The following is a 26,944-nucleotide window of genomic DNA, read 5'->3' as shown; positions in this document are numbered from 1 at the left end:
CATTTTAACATATTCATCACTCCAACTATCACTAATAATTCTACCTTTGCAATTACTAATTGTGCTCCCATCTCACCAAAACCATTGTCTCATGGTGCGAGTTGACCCAATCTCACCATGTTTTCAGAGATAAGTAGGACAGAGAAGGCTTATAACTTGCCCCCACCGGCCAATCTCCATTTGATCGATCAGCTAGACTACCACAAGATAATTACCGGACATTGGTCATCTCCGTTTATTTTTTTTACCACATCTGCTGGCAATCCCGGTGAAACAACTCCAGTCTGGTCCCGACCCCCTGGGAAACTGAAGGGAGCGACAATCAACTGCCACGGATACAAATAATGTCATACACAAGAAAGGGCAGATGCTGGTTGACAAAAAGTGAACACACGGTGGTGGAGTTACACAAAGACACAGCAGAAATTTGGAAATGTCATCCCGTCACCCATTCATTCTCTCCAGAGATGCTGCCTGCCCGCTGAGTTAAAGAGTTCCCACGGTAGACTCACGAGACACTAAGGTAAACGCACGGGCCACTACGTTCTTAAAACAAGTTTAAATGTTTCCATTTTTAACTTCAGCAGTACATTTTACTAGTGGAAAACTTTAAACATGTTTGAATTTTTCCAAGAGTTAACAAGTTTCACAGGTACCTGTCGTTAGCGCCACGAGTCGCTAAGTTGCGTCCACGAGTTCCAACGTTCCCGCTACGTTAATTGTACGTAGTTACCACGAGTTAAATTTGTTTTAAACTCGGGGTACCTCGTGGGTCAACTCGCACCGTGAGACAGGGGTTTTAGTATACCTCTCCCCATTTGGACCAAAAATGTCATTATCCCTAGGTACACAAAAATGCTGGAGAAACTCAGCGGGTGCAGCAGCATCTATGGAGCGAAGGAAATAGGTGACGTTTCGGGCCGAAACCCTTCTTCAGACATGTCATTATCCCTGTTTGGAGAATTGATGGGGTCAGTTTATTTAAAAAGGCCATTAATTTCTGGGTACAGCGATAAAGACCAGATGTAATCTCAAAGTTGTAACAAACCTAAATAGAACTGCAAACAACTATCCCCTCTCAATGGATAATGAAGCCTACATTTCAGCAGAGTGTATTCGTTTGAATCATTTTAATTAAGCTGTGATGTGAAAGCTAATTACATTGATACATCTATTTACCTTCCTAACGTCCTATGTTGGACATTTTTTCCATCATGCCTCCCCAGTATGTGAGCTCTGGGGGTTTTCAGAGCAACCCCGCTCTATGATCTTTGATGGAGAAGTTGAGGGGTGGCGGGGGCGCGCACGGCGAAGCGTGGAGAGGCTAGGCGTGGCGGGGGCGCGCACGGCGAAGCGTGGAGAGGCGAGGTGTGGCGGGGGCGCGCACGGCGAAGCGTGGAGGGGCTAGGCGTGACGGGGCGGGGGGGCGCACGGCGCGGTGGCGGGGGCGCGCACGGCGAGGTGGCGGGGGCGCGCACGGCGAGACGTGGCGGGGGCGCGCACGGCGAGGTGGCGTGGGCGCGCACGGCACGGAGGGGCGAGGCGGAGCCGGGCCGCCATGTTGGCGGTGGCTTCATATTCATGGAGATATTCGAGGGCAGCGTTAAAGAGTTGCTGAGGGCGGCTTCCAGAGATAAAAATAGGACAAAGTCAAAGTTAGTTGTCACGGAGCGGTGGGTGCAGCCGTCGGCCGTGAGGAGATGAAAGAAATGTCAGCGTAAGTGAGGGCTGGGCGAGGGCGCGCTGTTGGGATGGCGGCGTAGAGACTGAGGCCTCGGCGCCGAACCGACTCCCGCATCCTCCCTCCCTCCCTTCACCTCCAGGCTCCCGCTCCCTCTCGCCGTCTGGTGAAGGGTCTCCACCCGAAACGTCGCCCATTCCTTCTCTCCAGTGAAGCTGCCTGTCCCGCTGAGTGAGTTACTCCAGCCCGTGGCCGCCCAGCCTCTGCCGTGTGTGTCCTCCCCCCCCCCTCCCTGTCTGACACACACACTAAATGCCGGAGTCACTCAGCGGGACAGTTCGGGTCGAGACTCTTCTTCAGACTGAGAGTCGAGGGAGTGGGAGACTGGAGATATGGAAGGGCAAGGTGTGAAAACGATAGATCAAAGCAGACGACGATCAAGGAAATGTGGGCTGGTTCGTTGTTGGCTGAGTGAGGGGAAGGTGACATGGAGGCATACAGACAGTAACATCGATCAGGAGGAGAGTGAAACTAGTCGGAGAACCATGGTGGGGTGAAAGGGAAAGCACAAGGGTTACTTGAAATTAGGGAAATCAATATTCACACTGAAGATAGACACAAAATGCTGGAGTAACTCAGCGGGACGGGCAGCATCTCTGGAAAGAAGGAATAGGTGATATGTTCGGGTCGAGACCCTTCTTCAGACTGATGGGTTGTAAGCTGCCTCCCTATTAGACCCTGGGCAGGTATCGTTGATGGGCAAACCTTCCGTTGGAAGTTAGGCCTCTGCCTCCAGCGGCTTCAATTGATAGGCCTTGACCTCCCATCCCAGCGCCTCCCTTCCCTTCCATGTTCACACAGGGAAGTCCCTAATATTCTTTGCAGCATTCTCGACTTGTGTGTGGCGCCAATTAAAAATAAATAATATCAGCTGCGGAGAGAACTGAAAATATAATGTTTTAAACCATGTTAATGCAGCATTCAATACACTGTTTACTGTGCTGATTAGTAATTGCTTTACTTATGAGGAATTATCTTTAACATTATGATTTTGTTTGGAGTAGTTAAACTATTTGATTTGTAAACTGCTTGTGTTGAGAACATCTTTGGAACGTTTTTTTAACTGAATTTTGTTTGCATGGGAATCATATCTGTTATTTCCAAATCTCTTTTTGATCGAAACACTTTATATAACTGCAGACTTTTGATGTCCAGTGGCGGAGTTCTGTCTCCTGAATCTTTGACTACACTGCTAAACTCGGGGTTAGTGTACTTTATTTCCAGGAAGCATTAGTAATTGTTTAAAGGATGGAATATATTTGAAAAATACCTTAAATGTTTCAGACCAGAAACGTTCTGCTGTTTCCATTCAAGTAGTTAACATAAATTTGTTTTGGCCATTGATCAATTTGCAATTTTCTTTTTGTTCATTGTTTGAACAAGTGTTAAAGGTTTTCTTCTGCACTCACTGCCTGTATTGTGTGCATGTAGTGAAAGTGTATTATCTCAATTTACTTTTCAACTAATTTTAATAATTTTAAAATTCCTTGATTTGTGCTGTATGTGATTGCTCAGTGACTCTTTGATGAATACGAGTGTTTTACCTATACCCAAATGCCTGCAATATTTGCTCTTTCAAATAGTTTGATTGGCAGAAAAAGTAGTTAAGTGGGATTGTATTCATTTACAGTGCCCTCCATAATGTTTGGGACAAAGACCCATCATTTATTTATTTACCTCTGTACACCACAATTTAAGATTTATAATAGAAAAAATCATGTGGTTAAAGTGCACATTGTTAGATTTTAACGTAGGCCATTTTTATACATTTTGGTTTTACTATGAAGAAATTACAGCTGTGTTTATACATAGTTCCCCCATTTCAGGGCACCACAATGTTTTGGACACAGCAATGTCATGTAAATGAAAGTAGTCATGTTTAGTATTTTGTTAAATATCCTTTGCATGCAATGACGGCTTGAAGTCTACGATCCATGGACATCACCAGTTGCTGGGTGTCTTCTCTGGTGATGCTCTGCCAGGCCTATATTGCAGCCATCTTTAGCTTATGCTTGTTTTGGGGGCTAGTCCCCTTCAGTTTTCTCTTCAGCATATAAAAGGCATGCACAATTGGGTTCAGATTGGGTGATTGACTATCTTTTAGCTTTGAAAAACTCCTTTGTTGCTTTAGAAGTCTGTTTGGGATCATTGTCTTACTGTAGAATGGACTGCCGGCCAATGAGTTTTGAGGCATTTGTTTGAACTTGAGCAAATAGGATGTGTCTATACACTTCAGAATTCATTATGTTATTACCATCAGCAGTTGTATCATCAATGAAGATATGCGAGCCAGTTCCTTCAGCAGACATACATGCAGGGCCCGAAATTAACGGTTACCCGGGTGCCAATGGCGACCTTAAGTCCCGCCGGGCAACCTAAAAGCCGTGCCATTTTGCCTGGCTTGGCAAGCACCCGGGACACCTATTGTTCAACTTTGAGCGGGCCCCCCTCTCTCTTTCTCTGTCACTCTCCGTCTCCGCCGGCCATTCGTATCCGTGTCCGGGCCGCCGGTTCTCCGCTCTCCGCCTGCTCCTCATCCGCCGGCACATGCGAACTGCCACATCCTGCACATGCGCAGAACCACGGACACCATCGGCCGTGGTTGTGCCCATGTGCTGCCTTGCACATCCACACTGCCATGACAACTGGTCGGCGCCGGGCACTTTCTCCCTCCCTTTGCATTGTGGGAGATTTGTCCGCCATTGCTGTCCGGTCGCCGCCTCGCCGCGACCGCTGAAAACCAACTCAGAATCACTCCCTGGAGCTCTCGTTTCCTGGTCCTCGAAAAATATTCCAAATGGAATTTAAACTGGAGTGGACCCTCCACCACCAAACTCCAAACTGAAAAATAACAGCCTGTTGCACTTTATCTGTTTATTTATTGTGTATATATATGGTATATAGACACACTGAACTTTTATCTCCTGTTCTGTATTATGTTTACATATTCTGTTGTGCTGCAGCAAGCAAGAATTTCATTGTCCTATCTGGGACACATGAGCAAAAAAGGGTTCTTGGGGGGAAAAAAGAGCTGCCTTAAATTTAGTTGCGTCTGGTTGGGTAACTATGGTAGGGTGAAGACTATTCCATGCTTTAATTGTGCGGGGGAACTCCATGGAGCAGCCAGCATCTATGGATAGAATAAATTGGGTGATGTTTCCAGTAGAGACCCTTCTTTAGATTTAATCTGGTTTTAGTGTTTTTAGTTTAATTTAAAGATGCAGCATGGAAACAGGCTCTTCGGCCCACCGAGTCCACGCCGACCACCGATCACGCGTACACTAGTTCTAACCCACACATTAGCGCCGTGAGTCAAGAGTGTTTTATTTTCTCATGTCCCAGTTAGAACAATGAAATCCTTACTTGCAGCAGCACAACAGAATATGTAACCATAGTACTCCGTAAACAATGTTATAAATGAGAAAACAAAACAGTGTATATTTATATATGAATATGTAACTCTATATATATTTTTGGCGACTGCGGAGGGTTTTAAAAGGCGTCAGTCACTGACGCTCCGCAGTCGCCGGAAAAATCCCAAAGTGGGACAGGCACTTTAAGGGAACAACAGCAACAGAACAATTTGCAGCGGTGTCGAGCGCCTGAGCCGCTTGTTCCCTTTTTCCTTCTTCCCTTCCCCCCCCTCTTCCTCCCTTCTCCCCGCTCCACTCTTCTTCCCCTTCTCCATTCTTCTTCCCCTTCTCCACTCCCCTCACATCCCCATCTCCCCCTCTCCCACCCTTCTTCACCCCCTTTCCCCCACCTTCCCCGATGCCCCCCATTTGTGGACCCAGCCTGTGACAAGCAATCCCTCGCACACTATCCCACACACGCTAGGGACAATTTATACAAACCTTTGGAGTGCGGGAGGTAACCCTAACTCCAGGTTGATAGGCTTGGTATTTATAAATTGTCCCTAGCGTGTGCGGGGGATCGCTGGTCGGTGTGGACTCGGTGGGCCGAAGGGCACTGCATCTCTGAACTAAGTGTGACACAGGGGCCCCAGGGGTTGGACTCGAACCCCCAATATTCTGCATGGGAACTAAACTGTTCGTCACGTGTTGTCCCAGAGGCAGATCTCTCTTCCAATGGTCTCTCCAAACTCCCAGAGGAAGCGAGCTTTTCAACTGGGTACAGACAATGTTGTCAATGTACCAGTGCCACCCACCTGCTCCGGCCACTGAGTCTAAATACCCACCACCCATTTTGAAGCAAGGTGGGGGGGGGGGGGGGGGGGGGTGTTGTTCCCATAGTCAATGTTACTAAAACAAATGATGTGGAGTAGACTTTGTGCTGTACTATTAGTTGGATCTAGCTGTCATAGGCTGGGTCCACAAATGGGAGGCGTCGGGGAAAGTGGGGGGGTGGGGGGGGGGGGGATGGGTTGGAAAATGGGAGAGGGGATGTGAGGGAAGGAGTGGAGAAGGGGGAGAAGAGTATAGTGGGGAGGAGGAAAAGGGAGGAAAGAAGGAGGGATGGAGGTGGGAGGGGGGAAGAGAGGGGTGGAGGAGAGAGAGGAGTTCAATCTACACTCACTGAATCCATCCCTGTGAAAAGTTAGAGACGGTGATTTGGATTAAAACTGAACGCTTCAGACATCTTTTCATTTGCACAATTGATTTTATTGTATTAATTTTAATATATTAATGTTTAAAATCCATGCATTGAAGGAAGAATATTTTACAGCCCATCTGTGGACCCTAACCCTAACCAGGCGTCACCCGCAGGACAGCATACATCAGCGTGTGACAGGGCGCACGACATGATGAGACACCCAAATGTCGCCCCTAGATTTTGAGCATTCCAAAATCCTGGGGCGACAGGGAGCTGCCATGCGTCACAACGCGACAACCTCTTTTCAGGCTGTCGCCGAAGTGCGAAAGGCCCTTAAATCACTCGCCCCATTGGAGGGGGAGAGAAACTGCAAAGCGACCTGCCTGCGTTTGGTCCATATCCCTCCAAACCTGGACTATCCATATACCTGTGTCTGTCCCTGTCTTTCTATCTGTCTCTCTCTGTCTCCATCTCTGTCTATCTCTGTCTCTGCCTCTGCTCTTTCTGTCTGTCTCTGTCTCTGTGATTCTGTCTCTCGATTACCAGTTTTCCACTTTTTCATCAGAAACCCACCCTGAAATTTGGGCATTGAAGTTCCCCCTAATGCTCCAGTGTAGTGCCAAATAACAGCCATGTTACTGAAAGCGTTGTTGTGATACAGCATGGTGATCCTGAAGTCCCACACCAGAAGTGTCACCCAACATCTGCACTCTCCTTGACCTCTTCCTTACCATACCGGCAAGTTCAGCTGAGGCTGAGCGAGGCTTCAGCCGGCTGAAGCAGCTGAAGACCACCATCAGAAGTTCCCTCCAGGATGATCAGGTGACGGACCAGCTCCTCATCATACTGCATGCCAGTAACATCAAGGACCTTGATCCTCGACCAGCCATCAGCTTGTGGCATGCAGGAGTGATGAGTGCAAGGTAGCCTGACAAAGGAGAAGACCCAGCTGCAGCATCTGCCTCGGGACCTCGCCCTGACAGTGACAAGTCTGATGAGGACGTTGCCACTGAAAATAACCACTTCAGCCATTTTTATTGCCTTTCTGGGCAATCTCACTTGCCAAGTTCCATGATTGATTCAATATAGTCACCTACTTCCATGACTCATCTTCTTGGTGAGCACAGAGTAAAAGAGGTACCATGTACATTCAAAAGTATGGTGTAGGTCTGGTCAGGTAATAATAATAATACAGTAACAAGTATGTTACAAGAAAAAGAAAATCAAAGTACACTTCCATTATCTTTATTTCTTTTAAATTACAAAATCCTAGAGCAGAAGGGATATTATGTATCTATTTTTCCCTTCTTGATGTTGTTACTGTGTCTACCTTCAAAGGTGTCAAACAGATCGATTCAATTCTTTATCAACTTATTTTGCTGTGACTGGGCACAACAGAGATTGAAGATTCAAGAGGAAAAGACCCATGCTATGGCCATGTCATGATAATTTTCGGTCCTTCACAGAAAACATGCTTGCATCAATCTGTAGTGTGCATTGTTAAGCATATATGTTACCATGGTCCAGGATTTTTTGACACAGGTTGATCATAGGCTGAATAATCCAACCACATTTTTGTTTGGAAGTGGAAAGTAATAATAGAAATTTCATTCATTGCAACGTGTAAAAATAGTTGAGATACTGTATTATAATTTTGCTGCATGTCATCGTGGTATATATCATGTCTTGATTGATGAATATGTTTAGTTTGTGACTTTATTTGAAGCTGAAATGATATGTGAATGCATCATTGAGCATAATTCCAACTCACTTCGTCCAAGCACATTATCGCACGCATCATGCAAGCCGTATTAAATGACCACCTAAACTGTCATTTGGCAACCTAAAAAGCTGCCAATGTTGCCCGGCTGGCAACAGAGGAAAAAAAGTTAAGTGAGAGCCCTGACATGCCCAGGCCATAACACCCCCACACTGTGTTTCACAGATGAGGTGGTATTCTTTGGTTCTTGGGAAGTTCCTTCTCTCCTCCATACTTGTTCTTGCCATCACTCTGATATGTTAATCTTCGTCTCATCTGTCCACAAGACCTTTTTCCAGACCTGTGGTTGCTCTTTTAAGTACATCTTGGCAAACTAACCTGGCCAACCTATTTTTACGGCTAACCATCTGCAGTGTAGGCTCTGTATTTCTGTTCATTAAGTCTTCTGTGGACAGTGGTCATTGACAAATCCACACCTGACTCCCGCAGAGCGTTTCTGATCTGCCAGACAGGTGTTTGGGGATTTTTCTTTATTATGGAGAGAATTCTTCTGTCATCAGCTGTGGAGATCTTCCTAGGCCTGCCAGTCCCTTTGCGGTTTGTAAGCTCACCAGTGCTCTCTTTCTTCTTAATGATGTTCCAAACAGTTGATTTTGGTAAGCCTACGGTTTGGCTGATGTCTCTAACAGTTTTATTCTTGTTTCTCAGTCTCATAATGGCTTCTTTGACTTTCATTGGCACAACTTTGGTCCTCATGTTGATAAACAGCAATACAAGTTTCCAAATGTGATGGCAAGACTGGAGGAAAGACTAGGTGCTGAGAGTTCTCTTATACCTGCATTAAGGAGACAATTAAACACACCTGAGCAATTACAAACACCTGTGAAGCCATGTGTCCCAAACATTATGGAGCCTTGAAATGGGGGGGGGGGGGGGGGACTATGTGTAAGCACAGCTGTAATTTCTACATGGTAAAACCAAAATGCATAAAAATGGCCTTTAATAAAATCTGACAATGTGCACTTTAACCACATGTAACTTTTTTTCTATTACAAATCTCAAATTGTGGCGTACAGAGGCAAATAAATAAATCATGGGTCTTTGGCCCAAACATTATGGAGGGCACTGTATTTTATGTTGCAACAAAATCTTAAATTTATCACTTTAGTTTGCTGATTTTTTTAAAATATTAATTTAAGACACAAATAAATTACATCCATAACATTTTAACTGTAGCATTGCTGATCCAGTTGCGAACCATTTTTGCTTAAAACTTTTTTTAAGTGTTCATATTTGATGTAAGCGCATCCTGCAAAGTAGCTACTACTTCAACTCTTTTAACACTACACATCTGGATTAACAGGCATTATACAATTGAATAATCGATTCCTGTTTTGAAAGGATCGGTGGACATTGGTTGTAACGGGAAAAGATAATTGGAACTCTTAGATTAATGGTGAATTTGGAAGTAAACCTGCGCTTGCTTGTCAAGTTTTCACTGACCGCAACATGTTTATTGTTACCAAAGAAGAAATTTGTTTTGTGTGCTTTTTGGATCTAAGCTTTAAGTAACAAGTCTGTTAAGCTGACTTGTGACATTTTGAAAGTTTGTTTTAAAATGCTTTTGCTGTACTCCAATGCCCTTAGTATTAAGCATAATACTTGGGTATTAAGTTGACAATTTAAGTAGACCATGTGCATAGGCCCACTGGCAAATTATCTCTGCTTCATAAATCTTTTGTGTTAAATCTGCTAACACAATACCTGCTGGCCTTCTGGACAACTTGTTTCTGGTTTGCACGCTTTGGTGTGCAGTTTACTTGCACAAAGGATCGATTTTGTTACCGGTTCCATTGCAGAACTATCTCTGCAATTGCTCCCACAACCACTGCTCCTTCCCCTAACATGTGTTGGTGCCACTATGTAGAAATTGTGTATATCTGGCAAATTGGTTTGCAGTTTAAGGAAAAAAAGCAAGTGGAAAGATGACTGAAGAAATTAACTGTGAATGGACAGCTAGAGTAATGTATTCAGGGTCTCAAAACCAAAGCAGGAAGGAAATGGAATACAGTAGTTAAAGAAGTAAACATTTCATGGCCTGTGTGAGTGCCCATGGCTAAACCTTTAACTTGATGAGTGAAGACAAATGAGAAGTTGTTGAGGGTGAAGGCAAGTTCAGCCAAGTGATGGAGAGTGTTAATAGAGGGAAATTGTGTCTCTGTTCAAAGAAGGGCAGGAGGACCTTGAGACCTTCCTGTTGGGGGGGACGGATGTGTAATGGGACTGAATGTCTATTATGAAGATGAGGCATTGATTGCTTGGAAATTGAAAGTTTTGGAGTAGATATAGGTTGAAAATTACTGGACCTACTCTCACTTTCTCTGTCTCTGCCGCGTCCACCCCTATTTTGGGACATACTGGGTCATACAAGATGTCCTATTTCTTTCGTCAACATGGCTTCCCCCGTGCTGTCATAGATGGTTCTCTCACCCACGTCTCCTCTGTGTCCTGGTTCTGCTCTCGCTCGCCCTCTCCCCTCCACCCTAGACAGAACAGGGACAGAGCTCTGAACTCGGTCCCTATCTTTCACCCCATCTTCAATGTGATCCCACCACTAGTGACATAATTCCTTCAAAGTCAAAGTAGCCTTTATTGTCATTCAGACCGAAAGGTCTGAATGACAATAACTTTCGGTCTGAATGAAATTTTGTTGCCTTGCAGTCATACATATAATAAAAATGACAAAAACACACAATAAACACAAATTTAACATCCACCACAGTGAGTTCATCAGGCACCTCCTCACTGTGATGGAAGGCAAAAATCTTAAAGTCCTTGTCTCTTCCCTCCTTGTTCTCCCTCTGCTCCGAGGCGACCTGTGAGCTCCCGACAAGGTCGGGTCGCCGCTGCCGCCGGAACGCCACAGCTCCGATGCCGGGTCGCCGCTGCCGCTGGAATGCCACAGCTCCGATGTTGCTGCTGGAACGCTGCCCCAGCTCCGAGGCCGCCAGCTCCGCCATTAGGCCTCGGCGGAGACGGACACGGGGGATAAGACAAGAGAAGTCGCATCACCCCGAAGGAAGAGACCAAAAACACGTTTCCCCCCCCCCCCATACACAACATAATAAAATAAAACCAAAAATTAACTAAGGACAAAAGAACAAACAAAAAAAGAAGAAAAAAACGGACTGCAGGCGAGCCGCAGCTGCTAAGGCAGCGCCGCCATCTTGAACGCCCCTTTCTGCCTTCTGCAGAGATGGCTCCCTCTTTGGCTCCTTGGTTCAATCATTCCTTCCCACCTGAACTACCCCCTCCCCTGGAACCTTCCTTTGCGACCGCAGCAGATGTAATACCTGTCATTGAATCTTCTTCCGCACATCCATCCAGGAACCACAGCAGTCCTTCCTGGTGAGACAGAGGTTCACGTGCACCTCCTCTAATCTCATATACTGCATATGGTGTTTCCGATGTGGCCTCTTTTTTTACTTTTACGAGACCAAGCACAAATTAGACAACCATGTCGCCGAACACTTTCATTCGGTCCACCAAGGCCAGTTGGATTTTTCAGTTGCTAACCACTTTAACTTCTTTTCCCATTCCCATAATGGCCTTTCTGTCCTAGGCTGCCTCCACTGCCAGAGTGAGAGCACCAATTTTCATAATTCTCCAATTTTGGGTAACTAATCTACAAACCTTATGCCCCCTTATTTATTCGTTCTTATTTTGTCGTCCTATCCATTCCACCTGGACCTGCACCAATTTTATTCCTTCCTCTGTCTTCACAATTTGCACCTCTACAATCCTTATCTCTGGCCTTTGCTGAACCATCTGCCTATCAAAGCACCCAATCAACTGTATCCTGTCACTTGCTAAGCATTGTCCTGCCCCTTATCTCTTCTAGCCTTCTCTCTTCTCTTCTTCCACCCCCTCCCCCGCAGTCTGAATAAGGGTCCCGACCTAACCATCACCTGTCAATTTTCTCCGGAAATGCTGCCTGACCTGCTGAGTTACTCCAGCATGTTGTGGTAATTGAAGTTCTGGAACACTCTGTTCATTTTTACCGAGAATACTTCAAGTTCAAGTGAGTTTATTGTCATGTGTCCCTGATAGGACAATGAAATTCTTGCTTTGCTTCAGCACACAGAACATAGTAGGCATTTACTACAAAACATATATCATTATATAAATATATACACACATGAATAAATAAACTGCTAAAGTGCAAATAACAGATAATGGATAATAACAGATAATACTTGACTTTCTATGGGAAAATTACTTTAGTCAGGTTTTGTAGGATTATTGCAAAAATGAACCCTTTGTAGGATGATCAAACATTTGTATTTCTACAGATAATGTGAGGCAGTTTGCTATATATATATATATATATATATATCAACTGGTCTTAACATTGGTACACTTCGCTTTACAATATGTAATGAAATCTTTACTTCCTTTTGCAGCGGCAATGTTATGCTGGGGCCTCAGTCTCAAGAGGCTCAGAAGCATTATGGGATCACTTCTCCAATTAGTCTTGCCCATCCCAAGGATGTAGATGATATTTCCACTCAGAGGCTGATTGAGGCTTTGAAGCCATTTGGAGTATTTGAAGAGGAAGAGGAATTAAGCCATAGGTGGTAACTTTGAAACAGTTTTTACTGGCTGATTTTCCATTTTGTTTCCAATTGAACAATAGTAATGGTTTCCTTTAATGTTTCAGATTTGTTGTTTTGAGTAAATTAAACAATTTGGTTAAAGAATGGATCTCAGAGATCAGCGAAACAAAGGTAAAGATCTTGTTAAAGTGAAATATTATAAATTATAAAATGTTATTAGTAGGTTATGTTACAAGTAATAGTAGTAGTAGTGCTTTTGTATTTTCAATGAAATCTTCAGTTGTGGTTGATGTTATAACTTAGCTTTTGTGATGTTCCTTTATTTTGTTTGCTATTTTGATTCCAATACCACCTGCAATGCAGTTACAATAGCTAGCAAGTTCTCACTCCAAAGGAGAAATGTGACCTCTTGTGATTAAGTTTAATTTTGCTGTAATTTTAATCAGCTAATAATTCTCATGTTTCTACGTAATTGTGTGTAAGAAGATTTGAATATTTTGATAAATGTAATTTTTAGATCGCTATTGCTCGTCACTTATGGGAAAAGGTATATCTATTATCACTAAATAGCTTTAGTGATTCCATTTTTAATGTTTAATGTCTACACTTTGAAGAGGAATATGATCAATTGAGTGGGATAGTGTTTAGCAGTTTAAAACATCTTGTGTTTGATGCAGAAATGCTCCTGCAGCCCAAGTGTGACTTCAATGACCATGTGTTTTAATAGACAATATAAATACATTTGAACACTCATCCTTAAAGGATATTTAGCTATTGTGCATTTCCCTTTTTGATGGTATATTTAAAATAATTATTTTATTACACAAATGTAGTAGAGCATAGCACCTGTTAACAAGTTCTAAATCTTATTCCCAGAATCTACCACCATCGGTTATAGTAAATGTTGGTGGGAAAATATTCACATTTGGCTCGTATCGACTGGGAGTGCATACAAAAGGTATACACAAGTAACATTTCTTCTAACGTAATATAATAGTAAGTACCAAATGCTATTTTTGCCTAATCTGAAACTATGGTACTTTCTTGGGTTGTTAATAACCTGCAGGTGCTGATATTGATGCGCTATGTGTTGCTCCGCGTCATGTAGAAAGGAGCGACTTTTTTCAATCCTTCTTTGAAAAGCTGAAGCAACAAGAAGGAATCAAAGACCTGCGGGTAATGTATCACATTTTTTACAATCGGCTCTTTCCAAATTGATTTGTCTGTGGTTATCATACTAACATTTTCTGTTATTTAGGTTATTTCTGTCTCAATATTTGTTTTTTGTGTTCTAGATTTTGAATGAATTATATTAATGTGATAATCGATTTGTCATCATGATACTTTGGTGTGAATCTTAGACCGACGTTTCATTTTTTGTCCCAAAGATAGAATGGTAATTGTTCATTTAAAAAAAAAACTGCAGACAACGGATCTCCAAAATATAAACAACAAAAAAAGGCTGAACTTCTGAAGAAGGGTCTTCAAGCTGAACTCTTTTTCTCTTTCCATAAACGCTGCCTGATCTGAGTTTTTGTCCAAGTTTTTTCTGCATTTAATGGGAATTAATTAATGATAAGGGAATTTTATCTTTCTAATAATCCCCAAGAGATCATCTGAGGCTTTAATTGGTTAAGTTCCTTAATCATTTTCTTTCTAAGATTGTCAGGTATATTATGTCATATATTGTCCATGCTCATATTCTCATCTTGACTTCCAATATCCTCTGTTATTTTGCAATAATGTTATGGAGAGATAAAAGTGCCATCTGTTTCCATTCTCTGTATTCATGCAAGTGCTCTTACATTATGAAATTCATGTATATTCAAAATAGCACCATTCCAATAATAGCTTCTCTTCCTGCTGTTATTTAGACATTGTATTTCCTTGGAGAGTCATCGTCCACATTAATAGTGACGGCACATGCATGATTCAGGACTATACCATCACTAGAGACCAGTTTATAGCCAATTGTATTGACACGTATCAATAAATGTCCGCAAGCATTAAACTAGGCAGAGGATATGGAATCAGATCACACCCTGGTAGTAATGCTGCAGGTACACATCTCCAAATTAGCCAAATTTAAAGCTATGCTGTCTAGCTGCATACTGACATCTACTTGACTACATGGGAAATTAACTGAGTATATATTTCTGCTGAAAAGAAAATGAATAATCAAACCTAACCATTAATCTTTTACATCCGATGATATCGCCATGCACCCCACTATCAATATCTTGGAGTGCACCAAAAACTGGACCTGACACATAGGGGTAATAGTTACCTGTGCTGCAAAGAGTGATTTGTCACCAAATTTCCCAAATCTAAATGCTGTGAGTGGAATAGAATTAGATTCTATTTGGATTAGTGCAATTCCAACGTCGCTCAAAACAAATGAGCATTTTTGACTGGCACCCCATCCATTCCACTTTCCATTCACTCTCTTCATCATTGGTATATTGTCTGTATCCTCAACACAGTGCACTACAGTTGCTCAATAACTCTACCTTGACAGCACCTGTCAAAGCTAGAACTTCTACCGTCCAATAAGGATGAGAAGAACAATCACACGGGGACATCTTCCAAATAACAAGCCATGAAAAATTTTTGAATTTTAAAATTGTTTAGATTTTGGCAATTCAATAACACCCATCTATCAAGTTTAGGTTGAGTAGTGTTTAAATTGATGCTAAATGTTTTGAGTCATATCAGTCTGTCCCATTTGGCATGGCTCACACTTTATTCATGTCTGGATGACTTGCTCATTGTTATTGCATATGCATTCCATGCCTGGTCAGTGTTATTTCATCTTAAAACAAATCAATAGTATGTTTTAGGATTTATTTCTATTGATCAGGGTGGCACGGTGGCACAGCGGTAGAGTTGCTGCCGTCCAGCGGCAGAGACCCAGGTTCAATCCCGACTAATGGTGCTGTCTGAACAGAGTTTGTACGTTCTCCGCGTGACAGCGTGGGTTTTCTCTGAGATCTTTGGTTTCCTCCCACACTCCAAAGACATACAGGTTTGTAGGTTAATTGGCTTGGAATAAATGTAAATTGTCCCTGGCGTGTGTAGGGTAGTGTTAATGTGCGGGGATCGCTGGTCGGTGTGGACTCGGTGGGCCGAAGGACCTGTTTCTGCACTGTATCTCCAAACTAAACCGATGGTCAGGGTGGGGTGTGGGAAATGTGTACGAACTGGGGTTTTTGTACATAAACAAATTGATCTATTTTCATTTTCATTAGTTGGTTAAATCCTGGTACTCCTTATTCAACAGTACTGTAGTGGTACTATCATGAGAAGCAGCTCAAAGAAGACAGCTCTCCTCATACTGTCGTAATTGCGTACACATAACCTGCCATTAAACTGTTTTCTTAACTTGCTTATTTTTCAATTATTGGGGATTTTAAATGTATTTTGAAAGTACATTAGTTTTGCTCATCTGCTTTTTTTAAGTATGCTCCCCGAATACTTTGGAATTGAATTAAATACTCTAGCTTTGTTGCTTTATTTAAAATGTATCTTCATTGATACCTTCTACTTAGCTCGGGGCCTAAAACTTATTAACTTTTAAAAGGGTCCCTCATCCTATTTAATACTCTAATGATCACAGTCGCAGTGAAACTACAAAATGTATTAAGGTAAAGCAAGAGTTATTGAGGAGTAAGTTCCTTTTTATTTATTGCTGCCTAAATACTTCAATATCATCTGCACTTTCACTCACAAACATTTGTAAATTCTGCCTTAAATTGAGAGCTTCATTCCATTCTATTGGTCAAGGCCCTTGGTGCAAGTGTGTGGTAATATTTCTGTTCTGATTAATTGGTAGCATTGCCTTACTTATCACAACAGGAAAATTGTCTACTAGTTACTTTTGTTATCTTTTAGAGCCTCCTTCAAGTTCCAGGTGTGGTGTTATTAGTATTTATGTATGACCATCTTGGATCCATGACTTTGAACCATAGTTGTTAAAACACTCAATTTTATTCCTACTATTTTTACTGCATCTAGTGGTAGGAAATCTTTATATAATCTTCTTGGGCTCGACCCCTATTTGCCCAAATGTAGGTTCCTACAAAGTACCTGCAAGTAAGAATTTCATTGTTCATTTTTCGGTTCATTTTTCATTTTCCCTTCAAAAGACAATTAAACACTTTTGAAGGGAGCCGCATTCTTTTCCTCTAGCCTAATGGGAAGAATATTGATGATTTCATTGAATGTTTGTCTTTTAAGATGCTGTGGGTGTTTTTGTGTTCATTTACTTCAACATTTTTGTGACCTTAAGGCATTCTTTTGGGTGCCAACTATTGGTTTAAAAAAATGTAGAGATACAGTTCTGCGGGCTTTTTTGAAGATATTAGCCATGGAATCTGTAAAGAGTTTCTTATTTCTTTCCATATGCAGCTTTAGAACAATTTATTTTTAAGTTATGATTAGTTATTATTGAATTTAAATAGATAATTTGGCTGCTGCCAAATATAATTAGGGAGAAATGTGAAGAATATGCAGTTACTTTGAAATTGACCTAGATTACTCTCTGAGGTTTTTTTTAAAGGTTCCTTATTAATGATCTGCATATCTGACCTGCCCTTTTAAATTTGCAGGCAGTGGAGGATGCCTTTGTTCCAGTTATCAAATTTGAACTGAATAACATTGAGGTGAGGTTGTTTCCGACGGTTCAATTGCACCTACTTGGAAGAGAATTGAGTGTTTTTATTTCTAACATTTATCAGGATGACTGACCTATTGTACAGATTTCTGAAGGCTTTTAATCCTGAGCCTCAAATTGGGATGTTTGGGACTTGTGTGATCGTTTATACGCCCATTCATCTTCATGGGAAATGCCTTTTAATCCGGTCAATATTCCAACTGAACTCCGCTGGATTGAAAACCTCTTGTGAATGGTAGATCTACAGTCTGCTTAGCAGGAAGATGTTGCCTACAATTTGCTTTTTTTTAAATGGGAATAATGCTTGCGTAAAGATTAAAGCTTCAAGCCTAATGTACTGTGTTAATCAAGTTGTATGCTCCGGCATTTTTGAGAGAATTTTGCTAAATTAACCTAATGTCCCAAATGTTGGCAATCTCCTTTTCGAGAAACAGCTACAGAATAAATAAGTTACAATACCATAATGATGTCAATCTCTCTTTTTTAACTTTCAGATTGATCTCGTTTTTGCGAGGCTGGCTTTACAAACCATTCCAGACAATTTAGACCTCAGAGATGATTCTCGATTGAAGAACCTTGATATTCGATGTATACGAAGTTTGAATGGTATGCAAACCACTGAATTGATGTCGACTATTAAATTAATCAGTTTGGACACTAAAAAGAATATCATCTGTCTTCTTTGTTTCAGCTAGTATAAAAAAAATGAGGAAAATATTGCAAAGGTATCTTTCATTCCAGTCTGCGGTAGGACTGGTAGACCAGTAATGACTGAACACCAGCCAACATGGCATCTTGCACTATGAGGATGGTCGAACCGTGGAGGATTTCCCCATAGTCTTTCGCCCCCCCCCAAGGGTTTGTTGCGATAAAAATACCCTGTTTAGTTGTTGATGCTGTTTACTGCACTTTTCTTGCAGTTGGTGCATGGTAAAGATCATATTCATTGTAGTGTATTAAATAAACACCATGATTCAGCTAGTGCTCTTACGCTACTGCGAGGTGATAGATAGATCCATGCAATAAATGTTTTGGTGGCCAATAGAAAGGACACTTATGAGATGTTTCTCTTTCCTTGTAACTGATCGTGTTGCTACCAAGATTCTCTGATATGCCCTCATCTGAGATGTGAGGGTTTGGGCTATGAGTTGGTGTCTGAAATTCCTCTAAGTTTAAAATGTTGTCAGAAAAACTGTGCTCCTGTGAATTTGGTGGTAATTTACATTCAATGCTACTTAATAACCATTTCATATCTGATAGGTTGCAGAGTTACAGATGAAATTCTTCATCTAGTACCAAATAAAGAGAATTTCAGAATGACTCTTAGAGCCATTAAACTGTGGGCAAAAAGTAAGTAAACCAGATGTTAAACTTAAATTATTTGTTAGATATTTGTGATTGGAAAACATGCTAATTGTACTGTAATAATCTAACCTAGGGCGTGGTATATACTCTAATATGCTTGGATTCCTTGGTGGTGTCTCATGGGCTATGCTTGTAGCAAGGACCTGTCAGTTGTACCCTAATGCAGTTGCGTCCACATTAGTCCACAAGTTTTTTCTAGTCTTTTCTAAATGGTGAGTAATACCTTTGAACTTGTCAAGATATTCTAACAGCTTCCATTTTGTTTTCTTGTTAATTTTGCAGAAAGTGAAATCTGAGCTTAAGGTAAAACCTTTAAAGTAAAACTCCAATGGCATGCTTGGATCTATGTGGGTGCTGGACTGGCACCTTTTCCAGACCATCTACAAACCTCAACACACTTTTAAAATTTTTATTAGATGTTATTATAGTAATATAATTTCCTGTGAACTCCAGACTGTGGCCTTAGTCAGTTTAAAGGGAACATGGTAAGATAGGTGCTGAAAGATCAGGATTTCTAAATTCCAAATTGCAGATTGCAGATTAATGGAGTTATATTGTGGTATGTTATTAAACTATAATGAATGCTTGTGAGATTTTGCACCAGGATACCTGAAACAGCATGAACAAAATACATATTTTAGAATTTGAAATTCAACTTTTTAATGTGTCGCAGGTAAATTTAGAAACTTGGCAATGAAATGGTGGGGACTTGTTTTTGGAGGGAATAGTCTTGGCATAACGAGTTGGAATTGGAGGAAAGTCTTGGCATGAGTTAGACATTTTGGATTGATATGACATCGCTTCACCTCAGTTTTGTAAATCTTTGATATTCCCCAAGGGACTGAGGGGATTCCATTGTTGACTATAGAAGGATAATATTGTTTTTGCACCAGTGGAGTAGACTATTTTCTTAAAGGCTGAATTACCAATTCCTTCTCCAATTTCTTATCATAAGATCATGTGATAGGAGTAGAAATAAGCCATTCAAGTCTACCGTGCCATTCAATCATGGCTGATCTATCTCTTCCTCCTAACCCCAATATTTTTATGTCCTGATAAAAATGTTTCAATTTCCCCTTGATCGTTCACATACATGCAGAATATACTTATTCCAGAACTGTTTGAAGTTTGAGGTGAATGAAAAATGTTGCTATCAATTGGAATTATAAATTAAAGCCACAAGATTAATTCTTGACTAAAAATCAAGTAATTTAGGAGGGTCCAAGGAGCCCCAAAATATTGGTGAAAAACTAATTTGACATTGTGCTAGAATTATGTTTACATGCTTTCAAGAGAGAACTGATGCTTTCAAGAGAGCTAGATAGGGCACTTAAAATTAGCGGATATGGGGAGAAGGCAGGAACGGGGTACTGATTGGGGATGATCACATTAAATGGCGGTGCTGGCTCGAAGGGCTGAATGGCCTACTCCTGCACCTATTGTCTATTTGTCACTAATTTGGGGAATACCTTTTTTTCCTTTGTTGCAAATGGCAGCAACAATTACAATATTTATCCTGAGGAATGCCAAAACTAGGCAAATGTGCAATTTTGTTTGTTACTCTTTGCAAAATACTATTATTGTAGTATTAATACTTCACTAAGTCTATAAACCTGTTTTGTGTTATGATTCGCTGGAGTTCTAAGAACCCAGTATTTAAACCGAACCAATAATCCAGCAATTTTGATTGGAAATCATTGTGCGTTTATATTGCAAAACAAATTCAGTTGCGGGTTGGAGGAGGTAGTCTTGGACCATTGGATTTTGATATTACATAGATACAGTTCCAGCAGAATGTCAAACACGTTTAACTAGTATTTTTGGTGCCCATTGATCCTCTCAAATAATTTAACTGCAAATATTGTTTTTTACAGCATTTAACAATGGCACCAACATTGTAATCTTTTATTTTCATGTTGATGGTGATCTATATATCTGATGGCGATCTGATTGGAGGCAGGCAGCCTACAGCAACTTTGCTGCATTTGCGAATGTACATTCTTAGAAACCTAAAACCAGGCTTACTATTGGACCTGTGATAGTGTTTGTTTTGTTATCTTTACTTATTGATCATTTAGTTATTTTAATTTTTTTTTCCAGGGAGTGGCCAAATCCAGTCTTGCTGAAGCAACCAGAAGATAGTAACTTGAATCTGCCAGTTTGGGATCCACGGGTATGTCTTGGCACAGTACAGAGAGTTGATTTAATTTAATGTTTATTGTGCGCTATTAATTTTATTTTATTTTTATTTTTTTAAATAGGTGAATCCATCTGACAGATACCATTTGATGCCAATAATAACTCCTGCCTACCCACAGCAGAACTCTACATTTAATGTATCTTCATCAACTCGAACAATAATGGTAGAAGAATTCAAGCAAGGTTTCGTTTTTTTCATTCTTAATATACTTTGCAGCTTTTGTACTGTAATATTAATGACTAGTTTCCTCTGGTTTGCTAATATAGCCTGCAAAGTCTATACATTTGAGCAATAGCTCTTTGAATCATTTGCAATTTACCATTATACTTGGGCTACAGATTTATCATGATCTACTTGGTGTTGAATGGTCACGTTTTGGTCCTAGGATATTGCTGGCATGTGATTTAGAATATATTTTCAGTAAGTAGTGTGAGATTCTTGATTTGTAACTTGGTATGCTCTTTGAAGTATCAACCGAATTGATTCCACTTTTAATTTATTGCCAGTGGAGTATCTGAAAGCAAAAAACACATTTGGAGTTTGGTCAGTGTATTTGACATTGGAGGCAGGAGTTTGTAGAGAGCACATTATTGAAGTAGTCTAAATTAGAGATGGGTTTAGTAAAATGTGCTGATTTAAGGTACAAGAATATTTTTGAACAAAAGTTAGATTATTACCTCTAAACACAACTTCATGTATTTAATCCTGTCATTTCTTAGAATAATCAATTTTGAAGTACAACTAGAGTAGTAGTCTATGTCACATTACTAAGTTTACGAGATGCTGCATGAGCCACTGAGTTATTCCAACACTTTGTGTTCTATGTGTAAGGAGGAACTGCAGATGCTGGTTTAGGGATGCTGCCTGTCCCGCTGAGTTACTCCAGCTTTTTGTGTCTATCTTTGTTCTATACAAGATTCCAGCATCTGCAATTCCTTGCGACTCCAGCACTATGTATAAAGCTGAAAACATACCAGTTGTAGATATGGTTGTAGATATATATATATATTTTTTTAAATTTATTTATTTATTAGTTGTAGATATATTTTTGAAATGAAAACTAAATATGAAAAGTTACAGGATCCCAATTTTATATATCCTATGCTGTTGAGACAAGATGAGAGGATGGTAGGAGAATTGACCATAAATTTTCAATCCTTGTAAGTTGTGCCAAGGATTGAAAGCTTGCCAGGGATGAATTATACTTTGCTGACAGCTCTCTTGAGACAGCAAATCCTGATGCCCTATTCATCACTGGCGACCATTCATGCAAACATCACGAACATGCTACCCATATATCAATAGCGTGTCTCCTGTCCCATGAAGGGTGTTAATACTCTAGATCACTTCTACACCACCAACAAGTACATCTATTGCTCCATCCCTCGACATCCAGTGTTCACCTCCTGCTAGCTTACAGACATTAAAGCATGAGGCACCAACAGATAAATAATGTTGGATAATCTTCTTCATTTAAAACATTTGTAGAACCTAAAGTTTTGTTAAATGTTCTTTATTTTATTTGCACTAAGTGTAGAAATTTATTCTAGTTTTATATTGCCGCTGTTAGGTCTGGCCATCACTGATAACATTCTGCAAGGCAAGACAGACTGGGCTAAACTTTTTGAACCACCCAACTTCTTTCAAAAATACAAGTGAGTGTACTTTTTTTCAATGGCTACATTAAAGTTGTGGTGTTGTAATCCTGGGTGTTGTGGTGTTGTAATCCTTGCAGACTTTTGGGTGTTTTCCATCTGCTTTGGAGAGATACTGAATCATTTCATGGAAACCGGTTATTCGGCTAATTTTGTGCATGCTAAATGAGCTAATACCACTAGCCTGGCACATATTTCTTCAAAGCTTTCCTATCCATCTACCTGCTTCTGTTTTTTTTTTTAATGTATCTGCCTCTATCATTTCCTCTGGCATCTCATTTAACTCTGTTAAAAGTTGTCCCTTTGCTCCTATTTGCATCTCTTTCTCCCCCCCCCCACACCTTAAACCTAATACTCTCTAGTTTATAGACTCCCCTATCCTGGGAAATGACTATGGCTATTCACCTTGTCAATGCCCCTCGTGATTTTATAAATCATTAAGTTCACCCTTCAGCTTCCAAGTTTCCAGAGGAAAAAAGGAAATCCAGGCTGTCGTTGTAACTCAAACCTTCCAAACTGGGTAGTATCTTCAAATCTTTTCTGTATCTTTTCTTATTTGGTGACATTGTTCACATAGCAGGACAACCAGAACTGCACACAACACTCCAAATGTGGCATTAACAACATCTTGTACAACTTTAACCTGATGTCCCAACTCCTATACTTAATGTCCTAACTGATGAAGGTAAGCATACCAAATGCCACCTTCATCACCATGTCTATCTGTGTCGCCACTTTCAGGCATCCCTAGCTATCTCTCTCTCTCTCTCTCTCTCTCGCGCTCTCTCTCTCTCTCTACCACTCCCCAGAGCCCTGCCATTTACTGTGCAATCCTCCTGCCCTGGTTTGTTTTTACCAAAGTCTAACATCTTGACCCAGCACCGACCCCCATAGCACACCACTTGCTGCAAGCCTCCCGCCTGAAAAAACAACCTCGACCTTCAATCTATTTTTGTATCCAGTTGTCTCGCTCACCCTGGAACCCATGTGATCTAACGTTCCAAAACAGCCGACCATGAGGCATTTTAGTCCTACCCAAAGTCCATGTAGTCGTTTACAGCTCTACCGTCATCAATCGTTTTGGTCGCCTCGATTAAATTAGTGAGGCATGATTTCATGTGCACAAAGACATGCTGATAATCCCTAATCAGACCACCAGTGGTGTAGAGCTTACTGGTCTTAAGTTCCAAGGCGTTTCCATGTAGCCTTTCGTAAATAGAGATATAATATTAGCCTCCTGCTGTTTGGCACCAAGCCCATGGTAATTGATGATATAAATATCCCTGCCGGTGGCTCTTTCCTAGCTTCTCATAACATCTTAGGGTGCACCTGATCAGGTCCTAGTAATTCATCTTCATTTGTGCATTTTAATTCCTCCAGCACCACCTTGGGTTTAGGATTATTATTATCACGTGTACCAAGGTACAGTAAAAAGCTTTGTTTTTCCTGCAATCCACAGATCAGATATAACGTACATAAATACAATCAAGTCTAACTCCAGTACAATAGATGGAGCAGTTATACAAGTTGTAGAAAGAGGCAAGAGTGAACGTTGGACCGCTTGAGAAGGATGCAGGATAAGTGATAATTGGAATAAAGAAATGGCAGAGGAATTGAATAACTTTATTGCATTAGTCGTCACAGTGGAAAACACCAGCAACGTGGCTGAAATTCAAGAGAGTCAGCGGGTGGAAGTTAGTGGAGTGGAGAAGGTGCTTGGGAAACTGAAGGTGGATAAGTCACCTGGGCCGGATGAACTGCACCCTCGGGTTCTAAGAGGTGGCTTTAGAGATTGTGGAGGCATTGATAGTGATATTTCAGGAATCGCTCGTCAGGAGTGGTCCCAGATGATTGGGGAAATTGCCAATATTACCCCGCTGCTCAAAAAGGAAGCAAGGCAGAATAGTGTGAAATATAGGGCAGTTCATCTGACTTTGGTGGTTGGTAAGATTTTAGAGTCCATTATTATAAAGGATGAGGGTACGGAGTACTTAGAAGTTCATGATAAAATAGGCTGAAGTCAGCATGGCTATGTGAAGGAGAGGTCTTACTTGACAACTTTGCTGGAATTCTTTGAAGAAGTAAATAGCAGGACAGACAAAGGAAAGAGTAGAAGCTGTTTACTTAGATTTTTAGAAAGCCTTTGATGAAGTGCCACACGTTAGGCTGCTTAGGAAGATGAGAGCCCACGGTATCAAAGGGCAGACACTAGCATGGATAGCAGGTTGGCTAGATGGCAGAAGACAAAGAGTGGCAATGAAGGGGGCTTTTCGTAGTTGGCTGCCAGTGACTAGTGGTGTTCTGCTAGGGTCGGTGCTGGGGCTGCTACTCTTCATGTTGTATATTAATGATTTGGACGAGGGGAATGAAGGCTTTGTGGCATAGTTAGTGGATGATATGAAAATAGGTGGAAGGGCAGGTAGTGTGGTGAAAGCAGGGACTGCGGAAGGACGGACAGGTTGGGAGAGTGGGCAGAGAAGTGGTAGATGGAACATAGTGTAGCAAAGTGTGGAGTCATGGATTTTGGTAGTAGGAATAAAGGCGAAGACTATTTTCTAAATGGAGTGAGAATCCAGAAATCAGAGGTACAAAGTGACCTGGGAGTGCTGGTGCAGGATTCCCCAAAATTTAATCTGCAAGTCAAACCGGTAGTAAAGAAAGTAAACTCTGCTAGCATTTACAGTGCCCTCCATAACGTTTGGGACAAAAACCCATCATTTATTTATTTCCCTCTGTACTCCACAATTTGCGATATGTATTAGAAAAAATCACATGTGGTTAAAGTGCACATTGTCAGATTTTATTAAAGGCCATTTTTATACATTTTGGTTTCACCATGTAGAAATCACAGCAGTGTTTATACATAGTCTCCCAATTTCAGGGCTCCATAATGTTTGGGACACCAATGTCATGTAAATGAAAGTAGTCATGTTTAATATTTTGTTGCATATCCTTTGCATGCGATGACTGCTTGAGGTCTGCGATTCATGAACATCACCAGTTGCTGGGTGTCTTCTCTGGTGATGCTCTGCCAGGCTTGTATTGCAGCCATCTTTAGCTTATGCTTGTTTTGGGGGCTAGTCCCCTTCAGTTTTTTCTTCAGCATATAAAAGGCATGCTCAATTGGGTTCAGATCGGTGATTGACTTGGCCACTCAAGAATTGACCATTTTTTAGCTTTGAAAAAATCTTTTGTTGCTTTAGCAGTATGTTTGCGATTATTGTCTTGCTGTAGAATGAACCGTCGGCCAATGAGTTTTGAGGCATTTCTTTGAACTTGAGCAGATAGGATGTGTCTGTACACTTCAGAATTCATTATGCTACTACCATCAGCAGTTGTATCATCAATGAAGATAAGTGAGCAGTACCTTCAGCAGCCATACATGCCCAAGCCATAACACCCCCACCACCGTGTTTCATAGATGAGGTGGTATGCTTTGGATCTTGGGCAGTTCCTTCTCTCCTCCATACTTTGCTCTTGCCATCACTCTGATATGTTAATCTTTATCTCATCCCTCCACAAGACCTTTTTTCTAGAACAGTGGTTGCTCTTTTAAGTACTTCTTGGCAAACTATAACCTGGCCATCCTATTTTTATGAATGAATACGTTTTTTTTATGAATGAATACGTTTATTGGCCAAGTATTCACATACAAGGAATTTGCCTTGGTGCTCCGCCCGCAAGTGACATGACATACAATGACAGTTAAGAATGATACATAAAACATTAAACATTATTGATTAAATATGTGAATTAAATAAAATACCAGAACAAAAGGAGGCTACAGATTTTTTTGGTTATTGAGTAGAGCTACTACTCGGGGGGGAAAAAAGCTATTTTTTATGTCTGGCTGTGGCAGCTTTGACAGTCCGGAGTCGCCTTCCAGAGGGAAGCGATTCAATGAGTTTGTGGTCAGGGTGAGAGGGGTCAGAGATGATCTTACCCGCTCGCTTCCTGGCCCTTGCCGTGTACAGTTCGTCAATGGAGGGAAGGTTACAGCCAACAACCTTCTCAGCTGATCGGACGATTCGCTGCAGCCTCCGGGTGTCGTGCTTGGTGGCTGAGCCAAACCAGACCATGATGGAGAAAGTGAGGAGAGACTACTATGGCCGTGTAGTATTGGACCATCATTGCCTGTGGCAGATTGTGCTTCCTCAGCTGCCGCAGGAAGTACATCCTCTGTTGTGCCTTTTTGACTGTGGAGTCGATGGTAGCCCCCCACTTGAGGTCCTTGGAGATGATGGTTCTGTAGGTTAGTGGCTCATGCTACGAGTCATGTTTTTATAGTTACGCCCACTAGCTTATTAGCGTTGCGGTCTACTACACTCGTCAGTCTAAAGTGAACTTTCAAGTGAGAACTTGTAGTTTATTCTAAATAAACAGTGTATAATCTGACTTGACGTGAGGTCTTTATTATTACA

General features: G+C 41.3%; 1 protein-coding gene across 2 annotated transcripts in view; it reads left to right on the top strand.

Moving 5' to 3' along the window:
• Positions 1 to 1,518: 1,518 nt before the first annotated feature.
• The window catches only part of papolg (poly(A) polymerase gamma), a 44,296-nt gene continuing 18,870 nt past the window's right edge, over positions 1,519 to 26,944 (top strand). The window contains exons 1-13 of one of the 2 annotated variants that reach the window (XM_033025161.1): positions 1,519 to 1,717; positions 2,882 to 2,944; positions 12,479 to 12,649; positions 12,736 to 12,802; positions 13,508 to 13,589; positions 13,698 to 13,807; positions 17,239 to 17,292; positions 17,798 to 17,909; positions 18,564 to 18,653; positions 18,742 to 18,880; positions 20,769 to 20,841; positions 20,930 to 21,050; positions 22,439 to 22,523. In XM_033025161.1, the coding sequence (XP_032881052.1) occupies positions 1,701 to 1,717; positions 2,882 to 2,944; positions 12,479 to 12,649; positions 12,736 to 12,802; positions 13,508 to 13,589; positions 13,698 to 13,807; positions 17,239 to 17,292; positions 17,798 to 17,909; positions 18,564 to 18,653; positions 18,742 to 18,880; positions 20,769 to 20,841; positions 20,930 to 21,050; positions 22,439 to 22,523 (1,184 nt within the window). In that variant the 5' untranslated portion in view covers positions 1,519 to 1,700. The remainder of the gene's footprint in view (positions 1,718 to 2,881; positions 2,945 to 12,478; positions 12,650 to 12,735; positions 12,803 to 13,507; positions 13,590 to 13,697; positions 13,808 to 17,238; positions 17,293 to 17,797; positions 17,910 to 18,563; positions 18,654 to 18,741; positions 18,881 to 20,768; positions 20,842 to 20,929; positions 21,051 to 22,438; positions 22,524 to 26,944) is intronic. The other variant, XM_033025162.1, reaches the window with a different exon arrangement.

Source organism: Amblyraja radiata, chromosome 8, assembly GCF_010909765.2.
Source record: "Amblyraja radiata isolate CabotCenter1 chromosome 8, sAmbRad1.1.pri, whole genome shotgun sequence".
Classification (NCBI taxonomy): Eukaryota; Metazoa; Chordata; class Chondrichthyes; order Rajiformes; family Rajidae; genus Amblyraja; species Amblyraja radiata.
The sequence above is the reverse complement of the archived record's forward strand: the minus strand, read 5'-3'. Positions and strand labels throughout refer to the sequence as shown.